The 18,830-nt window shown below is 35.5% G+C and overlaps 2 protein-coding genes across 3 annotated transcripts; one reads left to right on the forward strand and one right to left on the reverse strand.

Annotated features, from left to right (window-relative positions):
* The first annotated feature begins 229 nt into the window (after positions 1 to 229).
* LOC149027716 (large ribosomal subunit protein uL10-like) lies at positions 230 to 2,821 on the forward strand. The gene is made up of 5 exons (XM_089165251.1): positions 230 to 668; positions 802 to 870; positions 1,759 to 1,857; positions 1,944 to 2,336; positions 2,464 to 2,821. Exons 1-5 carry the CDS (start codon positions 411 to 413, stop codon positions 2,608 to 2,610), a joined length of 966 nt encoding a protein of 321 aa, XP_089021377.1. The 5' UTR covers positions 230 to 410; the 3' UTR covers positions 2,611 to 2,821.
* A 2,330-nt stretch (positions 2,822 to 5,151) lies between these two features.
* LOC149027717 (DNA replication factor CDC6B-like) lies at positions 5,152 to 12,852 on the reverse strand. Of its 2 annotated transcripts, XR_016175024.1 has the most exons (17): positions 12,491 to 12,852; positions 12,296 to 12,383; positions 11,874 to 12,094; positions 11,339 to 11,413; positions 11,157 to 11,263; positions 10,872 to 10,978; positions 10,637 to 10,696; positions 9,641 to 9,714; positions 8,630 to 8,680; positions 8,349 to 8,398; positions 7,806 to 7,932; positions 7,619 to 7,708; positions 7,291 to 7,353; positions 7,101 to 7,196; positions 6,885 to 6,974; positions 6,654 to 6,779; positions 5,152 to 5,657 (listed from the first exon to the last, which is right to left on the reverse strand). XR_016175024.1 is itself a non-coding variant. In XM_089165269.1 (16 exons), exons 1-16 carry the CDS (start codon positions 12,725 to 12,727, stop codon positions 6,747 to 6,749), a joined length of 1,569 nt encoding a protein of 522 aa, XP_089021395.1. In that variant the 5' UTR covers positions 12,728 to 12,852; the 3' UTR covers positions 5,673 to 6,746. The 2 variants fall into 2 exon arrangements, 1 of the variants encoding a protein (XP_089021395.1); XM_089165269.1 differs by lacking the exon at positions 5,152 to 5,657 and having other exon boundaries at positions 5,673 to 6,779.
* Positions 12,853 to 18,830: the final 5,978 nt, after the last annotated feature.

The raw sequence follows: 18,830 nt of genomic DNA on the forward strand, positions 1-18,830 counted from the left end.
GATAGTGAATCATTAATATTAGCCCCCAACATTGCTTCAAGGTATGGGCCTTTTCTCCCAAGAGTGAAGCCCAATCAACCCCCACGAACCTATGAGAAAATACCAGCTAGAATCCACCGCCGAACCAATGACAACCGTTCGATCTAGGTCTTGAGATTAGTTCCACCGCCTCTTCAATCGCTTCCTTTCATGGCTTGTATATATAGAGGGGCCAGCAACTGTTCTTGAGCACTGTACTTGCAGGTTCAGTGTTTCCTTTGTTGATCCTTGAAAATCCTCAGTGAGGTTAAAGAGACGGTGCTTGGCTGTCCGCCTTGACAAAGCATAGCTTCGCTTCGTCTTGGCCCTCGTAGGTTTTCTGTGTTTCTTTTACTTGTAAAGTTTGTTTCTGAAACCCTTCGTCTCAAAAAATGGTGGTGAAACCTTCCAAGGCCGAAAGGAAAATTGCATATGATCAGAAGCTATGCGACCTTCTCGAACAGTTCAATCAGATACTTGTGGTGGCAGCCGATAACGTGGGATCGACACAGCTTCAAAACATTCGAAGTGGTTTGCGAGGCGATTCCGTTGTTCTGATGGGTAAGAACACCATGATGAAGCGTTCCGTTAGGATTCATTCAGAGAAGACCGGGAATAAGGATTTTCTCAATCTTATTCCTCTCCTTGTGGTATGAATTGGATGGCTTATCAACATAATTTTTTTGGATTAGAAGGGTTTTTGAACGATGGTTCTCTAATCGCCTTTTTTTTCTGAAATAATATATTTTCTTGTCGTTCCTTCCTTTGTTTTAATGATAACAGGGAAATGTTGGGTTGATATTCACAAAGGGTGACTTGAAAGAAGTTTCGGAAGAAGTTAGCAAATACAAGGTGGGAATTCATTTGCTTCCGAATCTTTTCTACTCCTGCTGGATCCAGAGAATTGTACATGGGTTTGATATGCAGTCGTTTGTGACTTACTAATTAGATGCATCTAATTTTTCACTGGAAAATTGATCATGATTCTTTCATAAGGGAACGCAATTCGTGCTTCAGAAACATGGGATAAGACCAGAAACACGGGGACTATTACTTCGATGGAACAGAACATCAGACTATTATGAAATGATGTAAAAACAGATTTTGAAATCATAAACAGAACCCGATAACTGGACAGATTAGAAAGTTCATATGTGCTCAAGGAGGAATATAAATTCCAGCATCTAGAATAAGAATCTGAACTGAACAGGAAGCCAAAGCCTACAAACCTAACTGATTAAATAGAATTGGTGCCCCATATGCTAAAACTCTATGCAGAAAGAAGTAGGATGATCTACTCAAACGGGACTCTTTCTATCCTTTACAACTGAAGAAATAAAAATGAATTCTGTAATAAAATAACTAAACTGAACTACCATCTGTTGCATCCAGAACCTTAATTATGGTTCAATCTTGGACCAGAAATAGGTCACTGCTTGGTTCTGTTCTTACTCCTGCAATGGTACAACTTAGGCACTTCCATTTAGCAGGAGTTAGTTACACTATCATGTGAGATAACGATTCAAAATCCCTTCCCTTTATTTTCCATGCAACTAGATTGTAGTCATATCATGTATTGGCGTCTATTATATGGTTTTAATCCACTTTTGTTAAGAATATTCAAGCAAAAGCCTTACTTATTTCTGAGTGTACTTAGTACTGGTTCTTGAGACTTTTCTGCTTGTAATGTTTAGGATTTTCTGTTTCCATGGTGCTGATCTTCTTTTTAGCCGTGGACAGGTTGGGGCTCCTGCCAGGGTCGGACTTGTTGCCCCTATAGATGTTGTCGTGCCTCCTGGCAATACGGGTTTGGACCCTTCCCAGACTTCATTCTTTCAGGTTGATAGTTTCTCCAGCTTGCTGATACTTTTCTCTTTTTTCTTTCCTGAGTTTTTGTTCTTAGTTCTAATTCTCCTAATTCCCAGGTGCTCAATATTCCAACCAAGATTAACAAGGGTACTGTTGAAATTATCACCCCTGTTGAACTGATCAAGAAAGGTGAGAAGGTGGGTTCTTCTGAGGCTGCTCTCCTTGCAAAATTGGGAATAAGACCATTTTCCTATGGTCTTGTTGTGCTGTCTGTGTATGACAATGGCTCAGTCTTCAGCCCAGAGGTGCTTGACCTCACAGAGGATGATTTGGCCGAGAAATTTGCTACTGGTGTATCCATGATCACGTCTTTGTCATTGGCAATCTCATACCCTACCCTTGCCGCTGCACCCCATATGTTCATCAATGCCTATAAGAATGTTTTGGCGGTTGCACTCGCAACTGAGTATACTTTCCCACAGGCTGAAGAAGTGAAAGAATACTTGAAGGTTTGTTCCTATATCTGTAAAACTTCGTCTTGGATGTTTTGTTACTGTCTTTTATGTCTTGCCTTCCTCCCCTGTATTACTTTTACAAGTGGTCGATTGTGAAGAAAACAAATCTTTAAATTTGCAGGACCCAGGCAAATTTGCAGTGGCTGTGGCTCCAGTTGCTGCAGATTCTGGTGCTGCTCCAGCTGCGGCTGATACCAAGGAGGAAGAGAAGAAGGAAGAACCTGCAGAGGAGTCTGATGAAGATATGGGTTTCAGTTTGTTTGATTAAGTAGGTTGTGTGGTCTAGTTCAATTACCTAAAATAAAAAAGGGTTGAGTGCTAATCTAGGATTATATAGCTTGTCTCCAACCTCGTATGTTGTGTGTTAGCTGTGGACGATATTAGTCTTGCATGTTATTGCCATATATGATATATCCTTGTCTTTTATGTTGTTGAGTTTATAATATTTATAGATATAATATAATCAGTTTTTGGTTTTACTTGTCTCCTAAACCTTCATGGCTAAAATTTGTACATGGTTGCATTTTCATGTTTTTAGATAGATGGAAATGACACTGCAATAGTATGGCTTTTGATCTTCATCCAATGGATGAAGACGCGTACATGTTGACCTAAAGAGTAGAATCTGTAGCGTTCATGTTAATGTTAACATATTAAGAATTGGTTGATCTTGTAGAATAACTTTAGGAACATTTTGTTGATCCTTCTGTCTAGGAGCCAATATCAGCAAACCGGATAATCTCTGCCATGCAATGAGAAAGGCCACTTCACTCCCGGGTGTAGGACTAGTGTCTGACAACCGAACTGATATGGTTCCTAGAGTTGGATAAATTTTTTATTTTTTTTAAATAATGAGTTTTATGAATTCTATTTATTAAAATTGCATCTTTTTGCTGGATTTGGAAGAGTGTGAAAAAGTAAATTTTTTGTTTGGTTTAATAAAGTGGAAAAGTGTTCTGTAATTTTTTTAAATCAACATTAGAATCATGTTTCAGTGGAATTAACTTCGGTAGGAATTATGTTCGTAATAGAAATAAAAGAAAAATTGGTTCCATGATTCTGACAAGTAAACGTGCCTAAAAAACCATCTATTTATCCTGATTTTAACAAGTGAACTTGTCTAAAAGTCATTTGATTATCCTAATTATATTAACAGCACTCCCATAATAACCCTTTTCTTTAATTTGTCAATATTAAGTGCAATATATTTTCTTTTTAACCATACAACTAAATCTTAGATTTTGGAAAATGTAGAGACCTATTCAACGGTGATAAGAAGGCTGTGGCCTTTGATATATGTTTGATACCTTTCCAGTGGTAATAAGAAGGGGTAGAAGGGTAAATAAATTAATCTTATTAAAAAAATTTAAACTTACACATACGAAAAAAGAAAAGAAAACTCTCCTCAATAACCATCAAATTCAATTCACAAGTGAAATCCAAAAACAAGTAGAAAACGAGGACTAGTGATCTGAAAACCTAGCCGACTACCCTCATCTCCCGTGACCCAAAAGTTAAATAAAAAAATTTTAAAAAATACCCTAACACCCAAATCGACTTTTCATTATAGAAACAATCAACCTCTTATTGTGTCATGTGTTACACAAAATTTTATAAGGTTTATTTTTAGACATGTTCCTTAGTCATATCCAAAGGTTAAGATTATATTTAAAATAAAAAAGTTTCTATCTTATAAATCTTATCTTAACATTTGGATGTGATCATCATCCAAAAAAATGAATGGTTCATTTCTTTCTATTGCTTACAAAGAAATGGACCTGATAAAGTGCTACATTGCTACTGTATTGTTGTTTGTAGAGTATAAGAATGATTAATTTCATGAATTCCAATACATTGGTTAGCTGAGCATAATCCTCTTCAAAACGGGAGCTTGATGCCTTCATCTAAGATTTTCAAGCAATGTGTTGCCACACAATCTTGTTCGTCCTCTCAACCAAATGAACCTGCAAGAATGAGCTTGACCAGGAAGGTCGAGTTTCACCACCAATGATCTAGTTAGGAATTCGATTGAGGAAGAGAAGAAAGCTATGAACAATAAGAATACGAATAGTGATAGTGCTATTCAGCGTACCTATCTCTTGTGTCTTCTTACCCTTTTATAGGTTTTCTAGTGTTTGAATTCATCTCGGAATCGTATTTTACTTAGATTCCGATACGGATTCTCGTTCTTGAGTCCTATAAAAATACATCTTTGATTTGTGTTTGAATTGTATTCGGACTTCCTTATTACCGACCGACCAAAATGAGGTTAGTGGTTTAAATTCGGATTAACCAGTTCGGGTTATATCCGACCAACCCGGTACAGACCAGAACCATCTAATTTGGTTCTGGCTAGATTTATTTTCTCTTTATCACAAGGTTCTTAGTTTCAGTACAATAGGAGTTCTTATAGTATAATCTTATTAGGTTCCATACATATAGTTTTATTGAGTCAAGAACTGATTTATTTATTAGAATTTCAGATTCAAGTAATCCAAAGAGGGAGCACCCATACATGGTGAGAAGAAGGGAAAATCGAAACAGGGTTGGAGGATGAAGCTTGGCCATCACACAGGAGAGGTGGTGTTCTACTTATTGAGGTGGTTTTCATGGAATCACTGATTTTACACTAAAATGTTGACTCTATGAATTCATTAAAATTCAGAGTCATTTTAAAACTAAACAATTTTTTTTAACCAGAATCATAACTCTTTAGAAGCTGGTTCCAAAAAAATTGTAGAACTAAACACAGCCCAAGGAAGATTGAATGCGGGCGTGGCTTCACTTTCTCACCCCATCTTTTTTAAATTTCTGCAGTAAAATTTTGTAAAAAATAAAAAATATAATAAAAATAGAACTCACATTGGTAATTTTCCCAGAAAATCTAAGCAGACAAACATGACTTTATGCTCATTGAAATTTGGACCACATCAGGCCAACATCAGCATCCAACTAGTGGTGGCACAACCTTCTAGGAATTCCAGGTTGTTGCGTCCAAAAGAATGTACCATTACTTTCGTAGTGTTGCATGTTAGTAAACTTTTGAGCTCTCGTATTCATAAGTGAATACTTTTGTAGTAAAGAATATTTTGATTGTTCTGAAGGATTAACAAGGCTAGGCTGCTAGCAATAGAACATGTAAGCATTCATTTTCCCTCTAATTTTATTTCAATTTTTAATGAAATAAGCAGCCACAAGCATGCTTTACCCTGACTAGCAGGTACATAATAAATTTGACCCTGAAATGTGGGTCCAAGTTGAGAACACCTGCAAGCACTTGTATTGAATGATTTTCAGCTCGGAAGATCCTACAACCTGTATTCAAAACAAAGGAAGCAAGCCTGGGGAATCAGTAAAACCAAACAAGTCATAGGAACACTGAAGCTTGTTTAAGCATATAGATCCAGATAAATGCTTTCTGAAACTACAAACTTGTGGTTGGAATTCTATTATTAGTCTTCCAAGCTAATTTTGCAAAAGCATTACAGTTTATCAATGGTTTGTTTAATAACATTACCAAAACCCTAAACTTTCAATTAAAATTTTCAACATATGTTCCATCTATGCACAAACACTTGTTTCTTTCAGCAGTAAGGGTACAATTCAACCAAAAATTATCATCTGTATTTGCTAAACCAATCTGACTAATTAGTTAAGTCACTAGTTTGGGTCCGCCAGCCAACTTGTAAAGGGCTGGCTTCAGGCATGGAGTCTGGAAGCAGGCATATACCTCTCAGCCAGTTCAATTGCCTGGTGCTTTATGCCTATCTATGCTGCTGTGCTCATTCATACATATTCCTTGCACATTTGAGAATATAGCTAAAACACATCCTAGATCATCCTTCCTATCACAAAAACTGTTGAACAACTTGTGGAAACATATTCAGTAAAAACAAAAAAGAAAAACTCCATTTGGCAATCGAACATTCAAGTGAAAGATTTGGTGACCACAGAGTTTATCACTCTGAGATTAGTGATAGTAATGTATCACATGGTATTGTACTATCTGCTTATACTTTCCATGTCTTTATTTCCACCATGTGGTGCCTTAAATGTAATCTGCACAACCCTGTTTCTCGCCATCCATGGTGAAAAGATTATTTGTATCCACCCCATTTTGATCTTCTGGTTGGACTAGAAAAAAGGATATCTATAAATGTGAGAATTAATAATGGATCTAGATCTGTCCCATCAGCTCCGTAGGTGAAGTAAACTTTATCGTTTGAACCATGTAAATTTTGTATATTGCCAGATAAGAAGGTACTAGCCTTCAGGTCTTTTTCTTTTTATTTTTTGGGTAAAAGTACTGACCCCCAGGTTGAAGAAGGTTGACAGATCTCCAGAAGCAAAACACCTGCTGATGCTGGTGACCATAACTCTGAATTGTTGTTCTCACAATCACCACTACTGAAGACAATTCCGGAACAATCGAATTCCCTATATCAAAAACATCCAGATTTAGAATATGACAACGACGCTATGCAGCATACAAGAGTGTAAACAGAATGTCCAAGGTGAAAATATGAGTTCTATGTTCCTTACTTGCAAAGCAAAAGTAATATCTGCTTCATCAACTTTTAAGGTCACTCTTTTCAGTCTATCTTCTCGAGACTGTCCAAGTTTTAGAAGGCCCTGCATTATTGAACAGGAAAACTCTGTTAATTTTTTTTACCGTCCCATGTGTAGCTTTTTTGTAACTGAAACAATCACAGCTAATTGCTTGTGGATAAAAAAGTAAAGAGCTTCAAGTATAATGACCTGATCATTGAGCACCCTACACATATTTGAGAATTCCAGAATGCCACTAGGAGGAATTAGTACAGATTTGCAGATGTCCAAGTATGATTTATTCAGCTGTAACCAGATGACAAGTTGAACAATTAAATACAAGCATTCTGAGAAAAATTTTGGAACTTCTTATTATGGGTCATGGAAGATGGAAATATACCTCTGCAACGGTGGTATCCTTCTTTCCATTTCGGAATAGCTTTACTATGGTACAAAGTATTAACTGCAGTTTGAAAGGAAGGTTCAGGATCAGAAATTATAAGTGACATCTTTCTAATACTCCTTCATATCTAAGCTAGTTTCAAGGAATAATGAACTCTTGAGGGCAATTTCCTAACAAGGAAGACATTGCAGCTGGTATGATTATTGGGAGACAAGAGAATCTATGCATCAAGTCTTACAATACTGGTACTCATAATTTAAAAATAAAAGAAAGTAGTTTTTGAGATTCAGTAAACTGTGGGGTCAAACGACAATAACAAACTTACTTGCTGATGTTGTGGAAGGGACTGTATAGTGTCCACTATTGCTGATTTAAATGTCTTTGACAATGCGATAGCCATATGATCAACCCTTACCTACATGTGATTTCCAATCATCAGGAAAGGGGGAAAAACATTGTCAAAAATGCAAAGCTTGCATCATAAGCTCAAGTACAAACAGAAAATGACTCACAATAATAGGTTCTTGATTTGTCAGTGATTGGGCCATTATCAGTCGGTCTTGTAATGCTGTATCAGCCTGAAACAAGTTCAGCTTACTGGATTCGCTTAGCTCAGATTCCAGGATTTCAATTGCACTTCTGAAACAAAAAAGAAACGTACAATATCAAAATACAATATCCACTCTCATTCAAGAAAAATATTTCTATGCAAAATGCTTTCACTTTAAAACCACTATAAGGAAGAAATTTCTAGGTAAGCAACCAACATTATGCATTATTTGGAGAAAATTTTCTCAATGTCTGCTGATGCAAGCATGAACTTTGATGCTTATGAGACCAATTTTCATTTCCTAGTACAACATTCAAGGCCATTTGGATTTGCCTGTTCTGTTTAATTTTTCTACAATAGTTTTCTTGTTAGGAACTGTTCACATGAACAAAATAATATGCACCATGGTAAAATGAAAAATAGATGGGGGAAAAGAGATTTGAAAATGAAAAATCAGGATCTGTAGAAGTATAATCCAGTAATTCATTCTAAAAGAAACACTAACCTGCAAATGGAGAGGGCTTTCCTCATATCCCCAGATACAGCAGCAACTTTCTGTCATATTTGCAACATAATAAGCAAGATTCTTTTCAGGATGATACTATTTTCAAGTACAATCATGGAAGAAATTCTGTAGGAATCCAAGACAAAAGATGTGTACCGTCCTATCTTATTTTAGACATGTAACCATTATTTTAGATTTATTTCATAAAATAAGAACAGGTGAAGAAATACAGTCAAGCATTGAAAATTTAAGATCCAAGATCAGATTCAAGTTGGACTCACCCTGGAACAAAGCTCCAAAGCTTGTGGTTGGAAGATGGTGTATGGAAGCGCCTACAGAATAGAACAGTGTTCAGTTACTAAAATATCTATTGCTCTTTTCTTAAGAATACAGTAACCAAGTAGCTAGGGAAAAAATAGGAAAACAGATAAATAAGCAAATAAGGATCAGAATAAGTTACATTTCTGAGGTCTATAGAAAAAATGAAGATTCAAAAAGGTCCAGATTATTTTTTCTCATAGGAATAACTCTATGAACAATAATTTTAGATCCTAACATAGTTAATCAATCCAAAAGGACTTTCAATGACAATTAAAATGGACCCATTCTCAGCACAAAGTATAATAAAGACGCCCTAGTCATTTGGAAGGTGTATCCACACTTTCACAAGTGAAAAAACTCTATAAATTATGAAAAAATATTCTTCGGATCCATAAAATTAATCCATCCCAAAAGGATACTAATGACGACTAAAATGGAGACATTCCCAATACAAAATATAATAAGGACAACCAAGTCATTTGAAAGGTGCATCCATGTTTAAGGTTTCTATTCCTTCTTTGGTTAATAAGAGACATTACTGATAGAAGGAAATTCATTATACTAGATCATGTCAACGCCATTTAGATCACAAGGCAAGCAATAAGATTCCTCCCCACTCCCCTCCTCCCAGCGAACCAAAAAAGAAAGAAAGGGGGGGGGGGGACTTTTCCATGTTGAGGGACAAAAATACATCAATCATTGCAAGCAGCAGTTAAGGTTTGAAGCACTGATTTTCTGGATAAGGCTGTTTGATATTTCGGGAGTAAAGAACTGGAGGCAGAGGTGGTGAATCAGTATCTGCAACAGCTCATTTCTTGAGACTGTAGTCAGTATTGAGAAGGTAAAATAACTTCAGCACCCCTAAAATAACTAAAAAAGTAAAGGTATGATGAAAATGGAGAAAAGAGTGTATGATTTCACACATGTAAGACAAAAGAGAAAATGCACGCAAAAAGGATGATAGGAACTACCATAAGCCTCTGCTGAAGAATCTTGAGGATCTGATCTTTAGAATAGGCCCGGAAAGTTATAACCACAGGCTTGCCTAAAACAGGAGTAAAGAAATCAACCATATGTGTAAAGGACAACGTCAAGTAAAAGCTTATTACAAATATTTCACTCAGATTGCTGAAGCCTAACCAAGCTTTTTTTCACATTGTACTAGCTTGCTTAGGCTCCAGAAAGGATTGAGCCTCTCATATGAATTCACATGAATAACTTTAGATTAAAACAGGGGCAATAGATTTAAACAGGGAATATCTTATTATAATGTCAACCCTGACAAGGATACTAAAGCAACATTTTGATTTTATACATATCTTACTAGAATGAAACCTTAACATGATATGGCATGTACCCATTTTCACTATAATGTACATTAACAAAGTATAACACATACATCTAATAGCTTGAAGCCTAAGAAACCAGCTTGGACTAAACTGAACTAACAAAAACACAAATCTCTCTTGCATAGGAGACTTGTAGATTGGATAACGCCAACTAAGAACATGATGGTTGAAGGTTGCTTTGCCATTCTATGATTTGGGTGGGGTTGGATTGCCACTCACCTCCCTACCAGGTTGTGGCCCCAGTCATAATTTCCTTTAGCAAAAGAAGTTTATAAATTGCAATAGGGGTTATTGTGGAAGCATTTTCCAATGACTCAATACTGGCACCCATTTATATCTAGGTAAAAACATGCCAAACCTTGGAATTTGTTCCTTGGCTTCAAGGTGGAACTTCAGAGATATGGAAAGAAAAAAAATTTGTTCATGAAAATTGAAGGAACGTGTTGGAAACAATAGTTAAATGCACATGGACTGAAAAGATAATAGAGAAACCTATGATTTCTTTCAACACAATGTCGTAAGGGGAAAAAATCATTCACAAAGACTGACACAAATTAATGATGATGTGCTTGAATTAGCTATTAAACTTAAGCGGATAATGTGAGTTGATAGGCTTACAATTCAATGACTGCAGTTTTGGCAGAAATCGATCTGCCAGATCTAATGCATTAGCTATTCCTGCAAGGGAAGAACAAAAAATGAGCCCCCATTTTCTTTTCCTCTTTTTATAACTTCTTGAATGTTTTTGGTGCATTTGATATGCTGCTTATGAGACTTTACAAGGGTAAATTTTACGTCACACAAGACCGAATAAAACTGAAATTATGAGCAAAAGAATTAGACACCAACATACCTATTAGCATAAATCTGGAGGAAGGAAAAGTAGTAAGCATGAAAAGATCATGAAGCACAGAGCTGGCTTTTGTAATCAAATAATCCAATTCATCAACAATCACAAGCCTGAAACAATAGCAATTAATTGAAGCAGAAAAATAAATATTAAGGCATAATAAGGCATAGATAGAATGACATTTCTGCTCATCTTTTAATAACTATGTAACAACATGACTTTTACATCCCACTGCATTAATATATTTATTAGGGTAACTAGCATGTGTGACACATGTGACTTTCTTACATCATCTTTTTGCTTGATGGCTTTTTCTGAGAAAACAAATTCTGGAGGTACTGAAGAGGAGTAGCAGAACCATTCATCTTCTTCTGGGGACAGTGCTTTTCAAATATCTGACACATAAACAACAATATACAAGAGCATAAGATTTTGAATTTGAATGGTCACATTAATAAGCATTTTGGTACCTTTCTGAATATGTCACTACTGTTTGAAAGAGAAGTACAATTTATGGCCAAGACATCTGGCGATTGAAAACCTTCCTGAAAATCAAGGTAGCAAGCTGAATTAGTGAAAGAAGAATTTGGCATCATGCAATGGATCAAGAAAAATATAGGCAGCCAACTATGTAATCTCCAACATTTACACCAACACGAATTAACATATAAGTCTTGTGCAAAAGGTAACCAGTGGAAAGCTTCAACCATTTGAATCAAAAAAATACTTCTGACATAGAGAAAGAAATTCAAGCAAGTGGGAGAGGTCTTAATTTTGGGTGGTAAGGAATTACCCAAAGTTCCAGTGCAGCTTAGAATTTTGTAAGGGGAATAATGTAGCTAAGACATGCTAACTCTATACTCTTAATTGGCAAGTGCTCTGACACAGATCCAACTGATGGAAGTATACCCAGGTAACAGACTTCAAATTTCTTGCAGATAATAATGGATAAATGTATAGAGAATTACCCATTCTAAGCTATCCGACTAGAATGAAATATTTTACCTGGCTTATGCATTCTAGCAGCGACTGCTTTACTTTCTCCATGGACAACGTTTTTCCTGTTCCTGGACAACCACAAGCATATAGACTCCCTGCTTTCTGCTGGCCAATACAAGACTTGCAGAACTCCAGTATCCGTTTCTGCTCCTCCTCCCGACACACAATAATAGACGGTGCCGTTGACACATGGAGTGCTTCCTTCACCGTCCTCATCTGGTCTGGATCTGGATGGAGGTGCAATAATATTAAAATGCATAACAAAAATTATCAGGACCCACTTGTGCCATGAAAAATTAGACAGAAATCACAGATAACTAAAGATCAATTACGTCTATATTAAAGAACGAGCTCCATTGGGATCTACGGTAATCGATCAGATGAAGAAAAAAACCTACGTAGATATCAGTACAAGAAATCGACCCTACCTTTGGGATTCCACTTTGAATTCTGGGGAAAACTATCGGATAATCTTTTCCGTGGAGATTTGGTAGTTTCAGATACATTTCTATTTTTCTGCAATAGTACATATCACAAGATTTTTACTGAATTTGAGTGGAGAAAAACAACTTGGAATGAAAAACAATAACCGTATAAATAGAACCACTGAAACTATAACCCACCTTTCCGTTGCTGCTTGGGCTACTACTGATGGATCTGCGAGGCGATTTAATCTTCGGAGAAGAATCCATGGATGGAGTGGAGACTGAAATACATTGTGTAGTTTCAGATCTCAACCGCCTCCTTTGAGGTGTTGAATGTTGCTTGCATCGATTACTAATGGATTCGCACACTCCGATGGGTTTCTTCTCCACTGGTACATCTTTGCCGTCATAATCAAAAGCAATTACGCTCGGCATGTTAGGGTTCTTTGATTTGAACTCAAAGAAAAGACGAGAGAAGATGAAAGAAGGTGATTCTCGGAGTTGTAATTTTCCAATTAAGTTCTGTATACAGATAAATCAGTGAAGAGAAGCGAGGTTGCTTTGGGTTTTAAGCGGGAAAAAGAACCCCTGGTGTTTTGCGTTTCCCGCCATCTATACCGATCGGATTATCGGATTCACTAACCCGATGGAATTGGAAAGTGATTCTTTTACAAGCGGCCGACATTCACCATGTTCGTGTTACCAAAACGAACCGGATTCGATGGACCACCAAAGGTGGCTTGGACCGCTTGGTTAGTAATAATCTCCACCTCTTAGTGAATGGATCATGGATTTCACTCTCTATACGGTATATGTAATAATCTCTATTCCTTAACATAAAGCTCTCAATTCCCTTGAAAAAATAATACTAAAAGATAAATAATTAACTCAAAAACTAATTCAATGTTGGCTTACTTGGTAAAAGACCAATGTTTAATGATATGAGGTCAAGAATTCTATTGTTTATCGGCCAAGGGCAAAACAAACCAGATTAGGTGGCACCTACTGTGTTTGGGATCATAGGATATGCGTGGTTACATGAACCACCACGAGTGATCAATTTGTGGGAAAATAAAGGAAATTTTTTTGATTCCATCTCTTCAATTGGTCTTAAAATTAGGGAAAATTTCAACGCCACCCCTTAAATTAATCCTTAATATTAATGTCACCCATTGAGTTATTCAATTTATCAATTAGACCTCTTATTAGTTTTTATTATATATTTTCAATATTACCCTTGCATCGTGAGTCTAAGAGCATTATCCGTGACGACGTATATCTCCTAAACTTGATTCAAAATTAAAGTTTTTTATACGGCACTCATTATTATTTAGATGAAACTAATGTCCACCCATTATGGCTTAAATTACATGACATCAACTTTTAAAATTACAAGTTACCCATAGTTAAGATTTTCGTTAAGTGAAAATAAAACTCAGGGAGTTGCATTAATTTTAAGAGTAACTTAGGAAGTGGTGCTGAAAATTCCTCTTACATTATTGGGTTTTTTATTTTTTCACAATTACATTTTCAAACTTTGTCTAGAATCCTAAATTATTGTGCGTTCTATAATTTCTGACATTTGCTCTGTCCCGTACGGTATACATACTTTCGTTTATCAAATCCTATTATGGTTTTCTTTATGTCCCTAGACATTGATTGGTACTCTCACTTGTGGAAGAAAAAAAAAAAACCCTAGCTTTCTTGGTCTTCTCTTCCGAGTGATTATCCTCTCTTTATTATCTTTCAATTCTATCTCTCTCCTTTCTTTCCCCTTGGGATCCATTCTACCTCTCTGTTTTTCTTTTCACAAGTTGCGCTCTAATCTTATCCATGATTAAAACAAGTCAGGATCTCCAAGGAAGATTAACTCCAAAACAAATAGAGCAAACCACAAGCCCGAGTAACGCCCGGCATATCCTTGCTCAAGCAGATTTTATTCTCTTCTCTTCTTTCTCTTCCTTTTTATATATATATTTTTTTTTAAGTAAATAACCATTCAAAATAAATCAGATACATAATTGCAGTTTGTATCTGCCATAGCAGCTACTCAACTAAAAGTTTTTTTTGAGGGTTAGGGATTTAAACATGAAAACATTGATTTGAATACAATCTTTTAAGTCAATCCACAAGAGCATAAAATTTAAAGGTCAATTTAGATTATTCATCTGTGGGAACAGTTGAGCTATGGCTTCATCATTACATTATATTTCTTGAAGTTGAACTCTTGCTTGAGGAACGAGTTTGAATTATTGTTGTATTCCATACTCTATATAGCATGTGACTTGTCCATTTGTTGAGAGTGTCTTTATTAAAGTAGTAATTTTTCACTTCAATAATCCCAACATTCTAGGCTACTATTTCTAACCTTGAGTTATGTACCCTGCACATAATATAATAAGTGAGTATATGACTTTGATATTATCACATATGCATATATTTACATTTTCATGCTGCATGTCCTGTGTTTTTTAAAAGTTATAGTGCATAATAGATGAAAGTTTTAGTTTCACCACCCATTTATAAATGAATTGTGACACCATCCCTGAATTTGGTAGTTACTACGAGAAAGTGGTTGAATTGTTGAAGTTTATAAAATTATAAACATCAGATGCAATCATGCAAGGCGGTCAAGGAATTTAAGAGATAAATGACTGGAGAGAGATATGTTTTTTTTTAATATCTTAGAAAAAATGACATTTTTTTTTTTAATAAATAACATTTTTACTCATATTCTTTCAGATTAATATGATCGTTAAAATTACATTTATACCCCCACCTAAAAAAAACCTTAAGAATGAACTTTTTCCTCAATAGAGGGGTTATGAGATTTTTCTTTTTGTTCGTTTGAATAAATATAGGTTCCATAATAAAAACCGAATACACATACAAATGAAAAAGTTATAAATAAATAAAAAATAAAATTGATATTAAAAAAAAAGAAATCCTTGAATGCCACATTTTCCAACCACCACAAATAATTGTATCTTCACGATACGCATAATAGAAATATCCACAGTGTCAATGCATAGTTGGTACTTGGTAGAGTGATAAGATTCATACTTCTCAGTGAAGAGGTCATGCGTTTGACCATTGTGGACAACAAAGCTCCCCCTTGAAGATGTAATCGAGGTGTGCGCAAGTTAGCCCAAATAAACCTTATATACCAAAAAGAAATATCTACATTGACATTTTAATTAGAATCCTGAAAGCATGTCGTTAATAAGTCTTGCATTTTGACCAAATTGCTCGTGTACATGGATTTTCTTGAACCTTAGTATGTGTCCAATATGTTAGCATCCTACCAAGTGTCTCTACCTTTTATCTTTGTTTGTTTGGAGTCCGAGCTTTAGCCTCCTATTAATTATTTTATTAAAAATGACTAGTCATATTGATCGTGTTGATGAAAATGCTCATTACATATCAAATTTGAAAACCCTATTTAATACATATTATTTATTTATTTATTATTATTATTCAATAGGGTTTTTTATATGTAGGGAGTGAGAATATTATAAATATCATTTGTGAGAGTCCAACTACAACCTCTTCATCAAGATGTATTGGTCATTACTAATTAAGCAATTTTGTTTTATTAATTACACAAATCTCTCTGAATTTAAAGAACAAAAATCAGTTACTCTCTGTATATTTATTTGACAATTAATGATTACCATATTTCTTTTCCCACTCCCTTTCGTCGTCTTTCTGTGAAACATGTTTTACTAGTTAAGTGCGTGCAAATTCAGAGCCATATTTGAAATGAGTGAGTGCGCCCTTTTTTAACTTGCGATGCGATTGCGTAACCAATTGGCTGAATTTTCTGGATATGGTTTGTGTAGCCCATTATGGAAAGTCCTAAGTGACTCATATCTAATGATCGAGAAAATGAAAGAAATTAAAGATAATTGAGTAACATTACATATATTTTTGTTTCAATAGATAAACATAAATCACTTTATAAAACCAACACCTCTTAATGAATAGATAAACATAAATCTCATTGCACCGAAAGAATAAAACTCTATTGTTCTCCATATTATTTTTTTTTGCCTACCAATGATAACCATATCTCTTTCCCACCTCCCACTTGTCCTATTTTTTAAACATGTTTTACTGTTTGTGGTTAGGCATTTGGCATCTTTTAATTCCATCCCCGATGAGTCGTTGTTTAGATACTTAGGAGTTTCTTTTTCTTTCACCCTCATTCTCTTATAGACACAGGTCGAGGAGTTTAATTTGGTTGCACTGCTTTGTTTGATTTCTAACGTATATTCTTTTTATTATCCAAAGAAGATAATCAAAGAGCAAGATTTTCTTTTTAAGAGTTTGGTGACTCATTCTTTTATTGTTTAGTAGTAAAATTTTCTTTTTCTTTGTTGGCGGGTAACCAATAGAATAGAATAGAATGTACCAAAGATTTGAAGATATTCCGGTGTCATCATTTTTTATAATAAATTGTGGTATTCAAGTCATGTGTTAAAGTAAAAGGAATTAAGCTAAATAGACAAATATAAATTATCAAATGTAACATACCATTTATTTACCAAATTAAAGCACTCATTTTTTTTCTTCTTTCTTCTATCTAAGAATAATAATATATAATAAATAAAAAAATTCCTCAACTTGTACGAATATAAAGTAACAAAACACTTGCTCTACGGAAGTTATTCACTTCATTATCCTTACATCACATTAAAGCAGGGTTGATGTCAGATTTATAAGATAAAATATATATTATTTTTGTTTAATCACAATATTTTGATGTGACTTGTAAATATGTGTTGCATATTTACAAGGAAATGAATTGGAAAAGATTCCCTTTATCCATAGTGTATTTCATTAACATTGAGTTAAGCTTATAAAATGACATGGCAATAATAGTAATTATAAAATTTTCTCCGTGACCTAGACGCTGAGGCTATATTTGATTTCACAATTTTTTGAAATCAAGTTCTAAGGACTTTGCTTTAGAAACCAAATCATGATTATAATATTCACTCCATAAAATTACGAGACCAAATACCACCTTACTGATCCAATATGAAGTTTGGGAAATGCAATTCAGGTTTGGGAGCTTTAAAGACCGTTAACATAAGGACTATTAAATGTGCACAAAATTCGGAGCCAGATTTGAAACGTGTCCTTCATTAATGAGTGCGTAACACAGTCGACCTATCTTCTTGAGATGGATTGTGCAAGCCGTTATGGAAAAGCCGTAATTGACGACTCTGATCTAAGGATCGATCAAGAAAATGAAAGAATGAAAGAATAAAAGAATGAAAGAATTCAATGATAGTTGGCAATTCAAGGATCCATCCACTGTTATGCTATTAATTAATTAATTAATTAATTAAACCCTTCATTCACTATTCAAGGTAATGCATGAATGCCCGCTTCTCAATTGCAATTGCAATTGCAATTGCTCTGAGACTTATCAATCCAGAACCCTTTTTTCAACCCCAACCTTGTTTGACGGTTGGTTGCCCACTAACCTGGCCACCGTTTCTCTTGGTGATAGGTTCTGCAGCTTTGAATTGGGGATCGGTTTCAATAATTAGATAGATAGATTCTGGACGCAAAATATGAAATCCTCGACTTAAGTATCATTTCAATCTATATATAGAAAATGAAATCCACTTTTTTTTTTCTTCTTCTTCTTCTTCCGTGGATCTTATCCCATTAATATTGAACACATGGCTTATTATACATGTTGGAGACATATTTGTTGAACTATCCGTCATTTTTTATCTTTCGGATCTGATTTGGTTAGTTGAATCCAACAGCAACAGCAACAGCAAAAGAGTAGTGGAGGACTACTGCTCAAGACCGACGACATCCACTATCTTAATTCCATGCTTCAGTTCCTACTTTCATTTGTCTTTTGGTACAACTACAACTAGAACGTTTCTACTTCCTACCTTCGTTGCGAGAATATCGGTGCTGCTCTAAATTGACCATATATTTTTTTTTGTCGTTACATTGGATTTGAATCTAAGTATCTTGGACCTAATCTTCATGGCGTTGATTCCGAATCATGTAGGTTGAACAAGTCAAAGATCGCGACTCCTCCTGTTTTTATCAAGATCTCAATCCAACGATCACAATAATAGAAGAAACTCGCGTAGCGGGCATCCTTTGACGGTGGATTTCCTGATTTCACCGTTTGAAATGACAAACCGACGTTTGCGTCATCGAATTGTTTTCTAAGTAAAAAAAGAGAAAGGTCAGAGAGATCCATCCAACTCCGACTGTGGTGAGACCGGTACCGACCCATCGAACCTAAATCTGTCCAAGTCTCCCCCGACAACTCGAAATTTAGGGCATAACAAAAGCAGCCGTTTCATAGGCTTTTGACCACGGAATTTTGTTGGCACCGCTGGCAGAACATAAGTGATGCTGAGCTGGACGCCACCAAGCGAGTTTTGGGTTTTCAAAATGTTATTGTTTGTCTGGACACGTGGCTTCCATACCGCTCTTGATTGAGTATGGGCATCCAGCAGAGCACGCGCTTTGGGTTTGCCATGAATTACCGTCA

This window comes from Hakea prostrata, chromosome 1 (assembly GCF_041222555.1).
Source record: "Hakea prostrata isolate BN-2017 chromosome 1, UWA_Hpros_2, whole genome shotgun sequence".
In the NCBI taxonomy this organism is placed as follows: Eukaryota; Viridiplantae; Streptophyta; class Magnoliopsida; order Proteales; family Proteaceae; genus Hakea; species Hakea prostrata.

Excerpts from the sequence above, each read along its gene's own strand:
- LOC149027716 (XM_089165251.1), top strand. The coding sequence starts at position 411 with ATGGTGGTGAAACCTTCCAAGGCCGAAAGGAAAATTGCATATGATCAG. Across the intron at positions 669-801 it reads ATCTTATTCCTCTCCTTGTG|GGAAATGTTGGGTTGATATT; the intron begins GTATGAATTGGA and ends TAATGATAACAG. Across the intron at positions 871-1,758 it reads AAGAAGTTAGCAAATACAAG|GTTGGGGCTCCTGCCAGGGT; the intron begins GTGGGAATTCAT and ends AGCCGTGGACAG.
- LOC149027717 (XM_089165269.1), bottom strand. The coding sequence starts at position 12,727 with ATGCCGAGCGTAATTGCTTTTGATTATGACGGCAAAGATGTACCAGTG. Across the intron at positions 11,414-11,873 it reads TGCTAGAATGCATAAGCCAG|GAAGGTTTTCAATCGCCAGA; the intron begins GTAAAATATTTC and ends CTTGATTTTCAG. Across the intron at positions 7,197-7,290 it reads AGGATACCACCGTTGCAGAG|CTGAATAAATCATACTTGGA; the intron begins GTATATTTCCAT and ends ATCTGGTTACAG.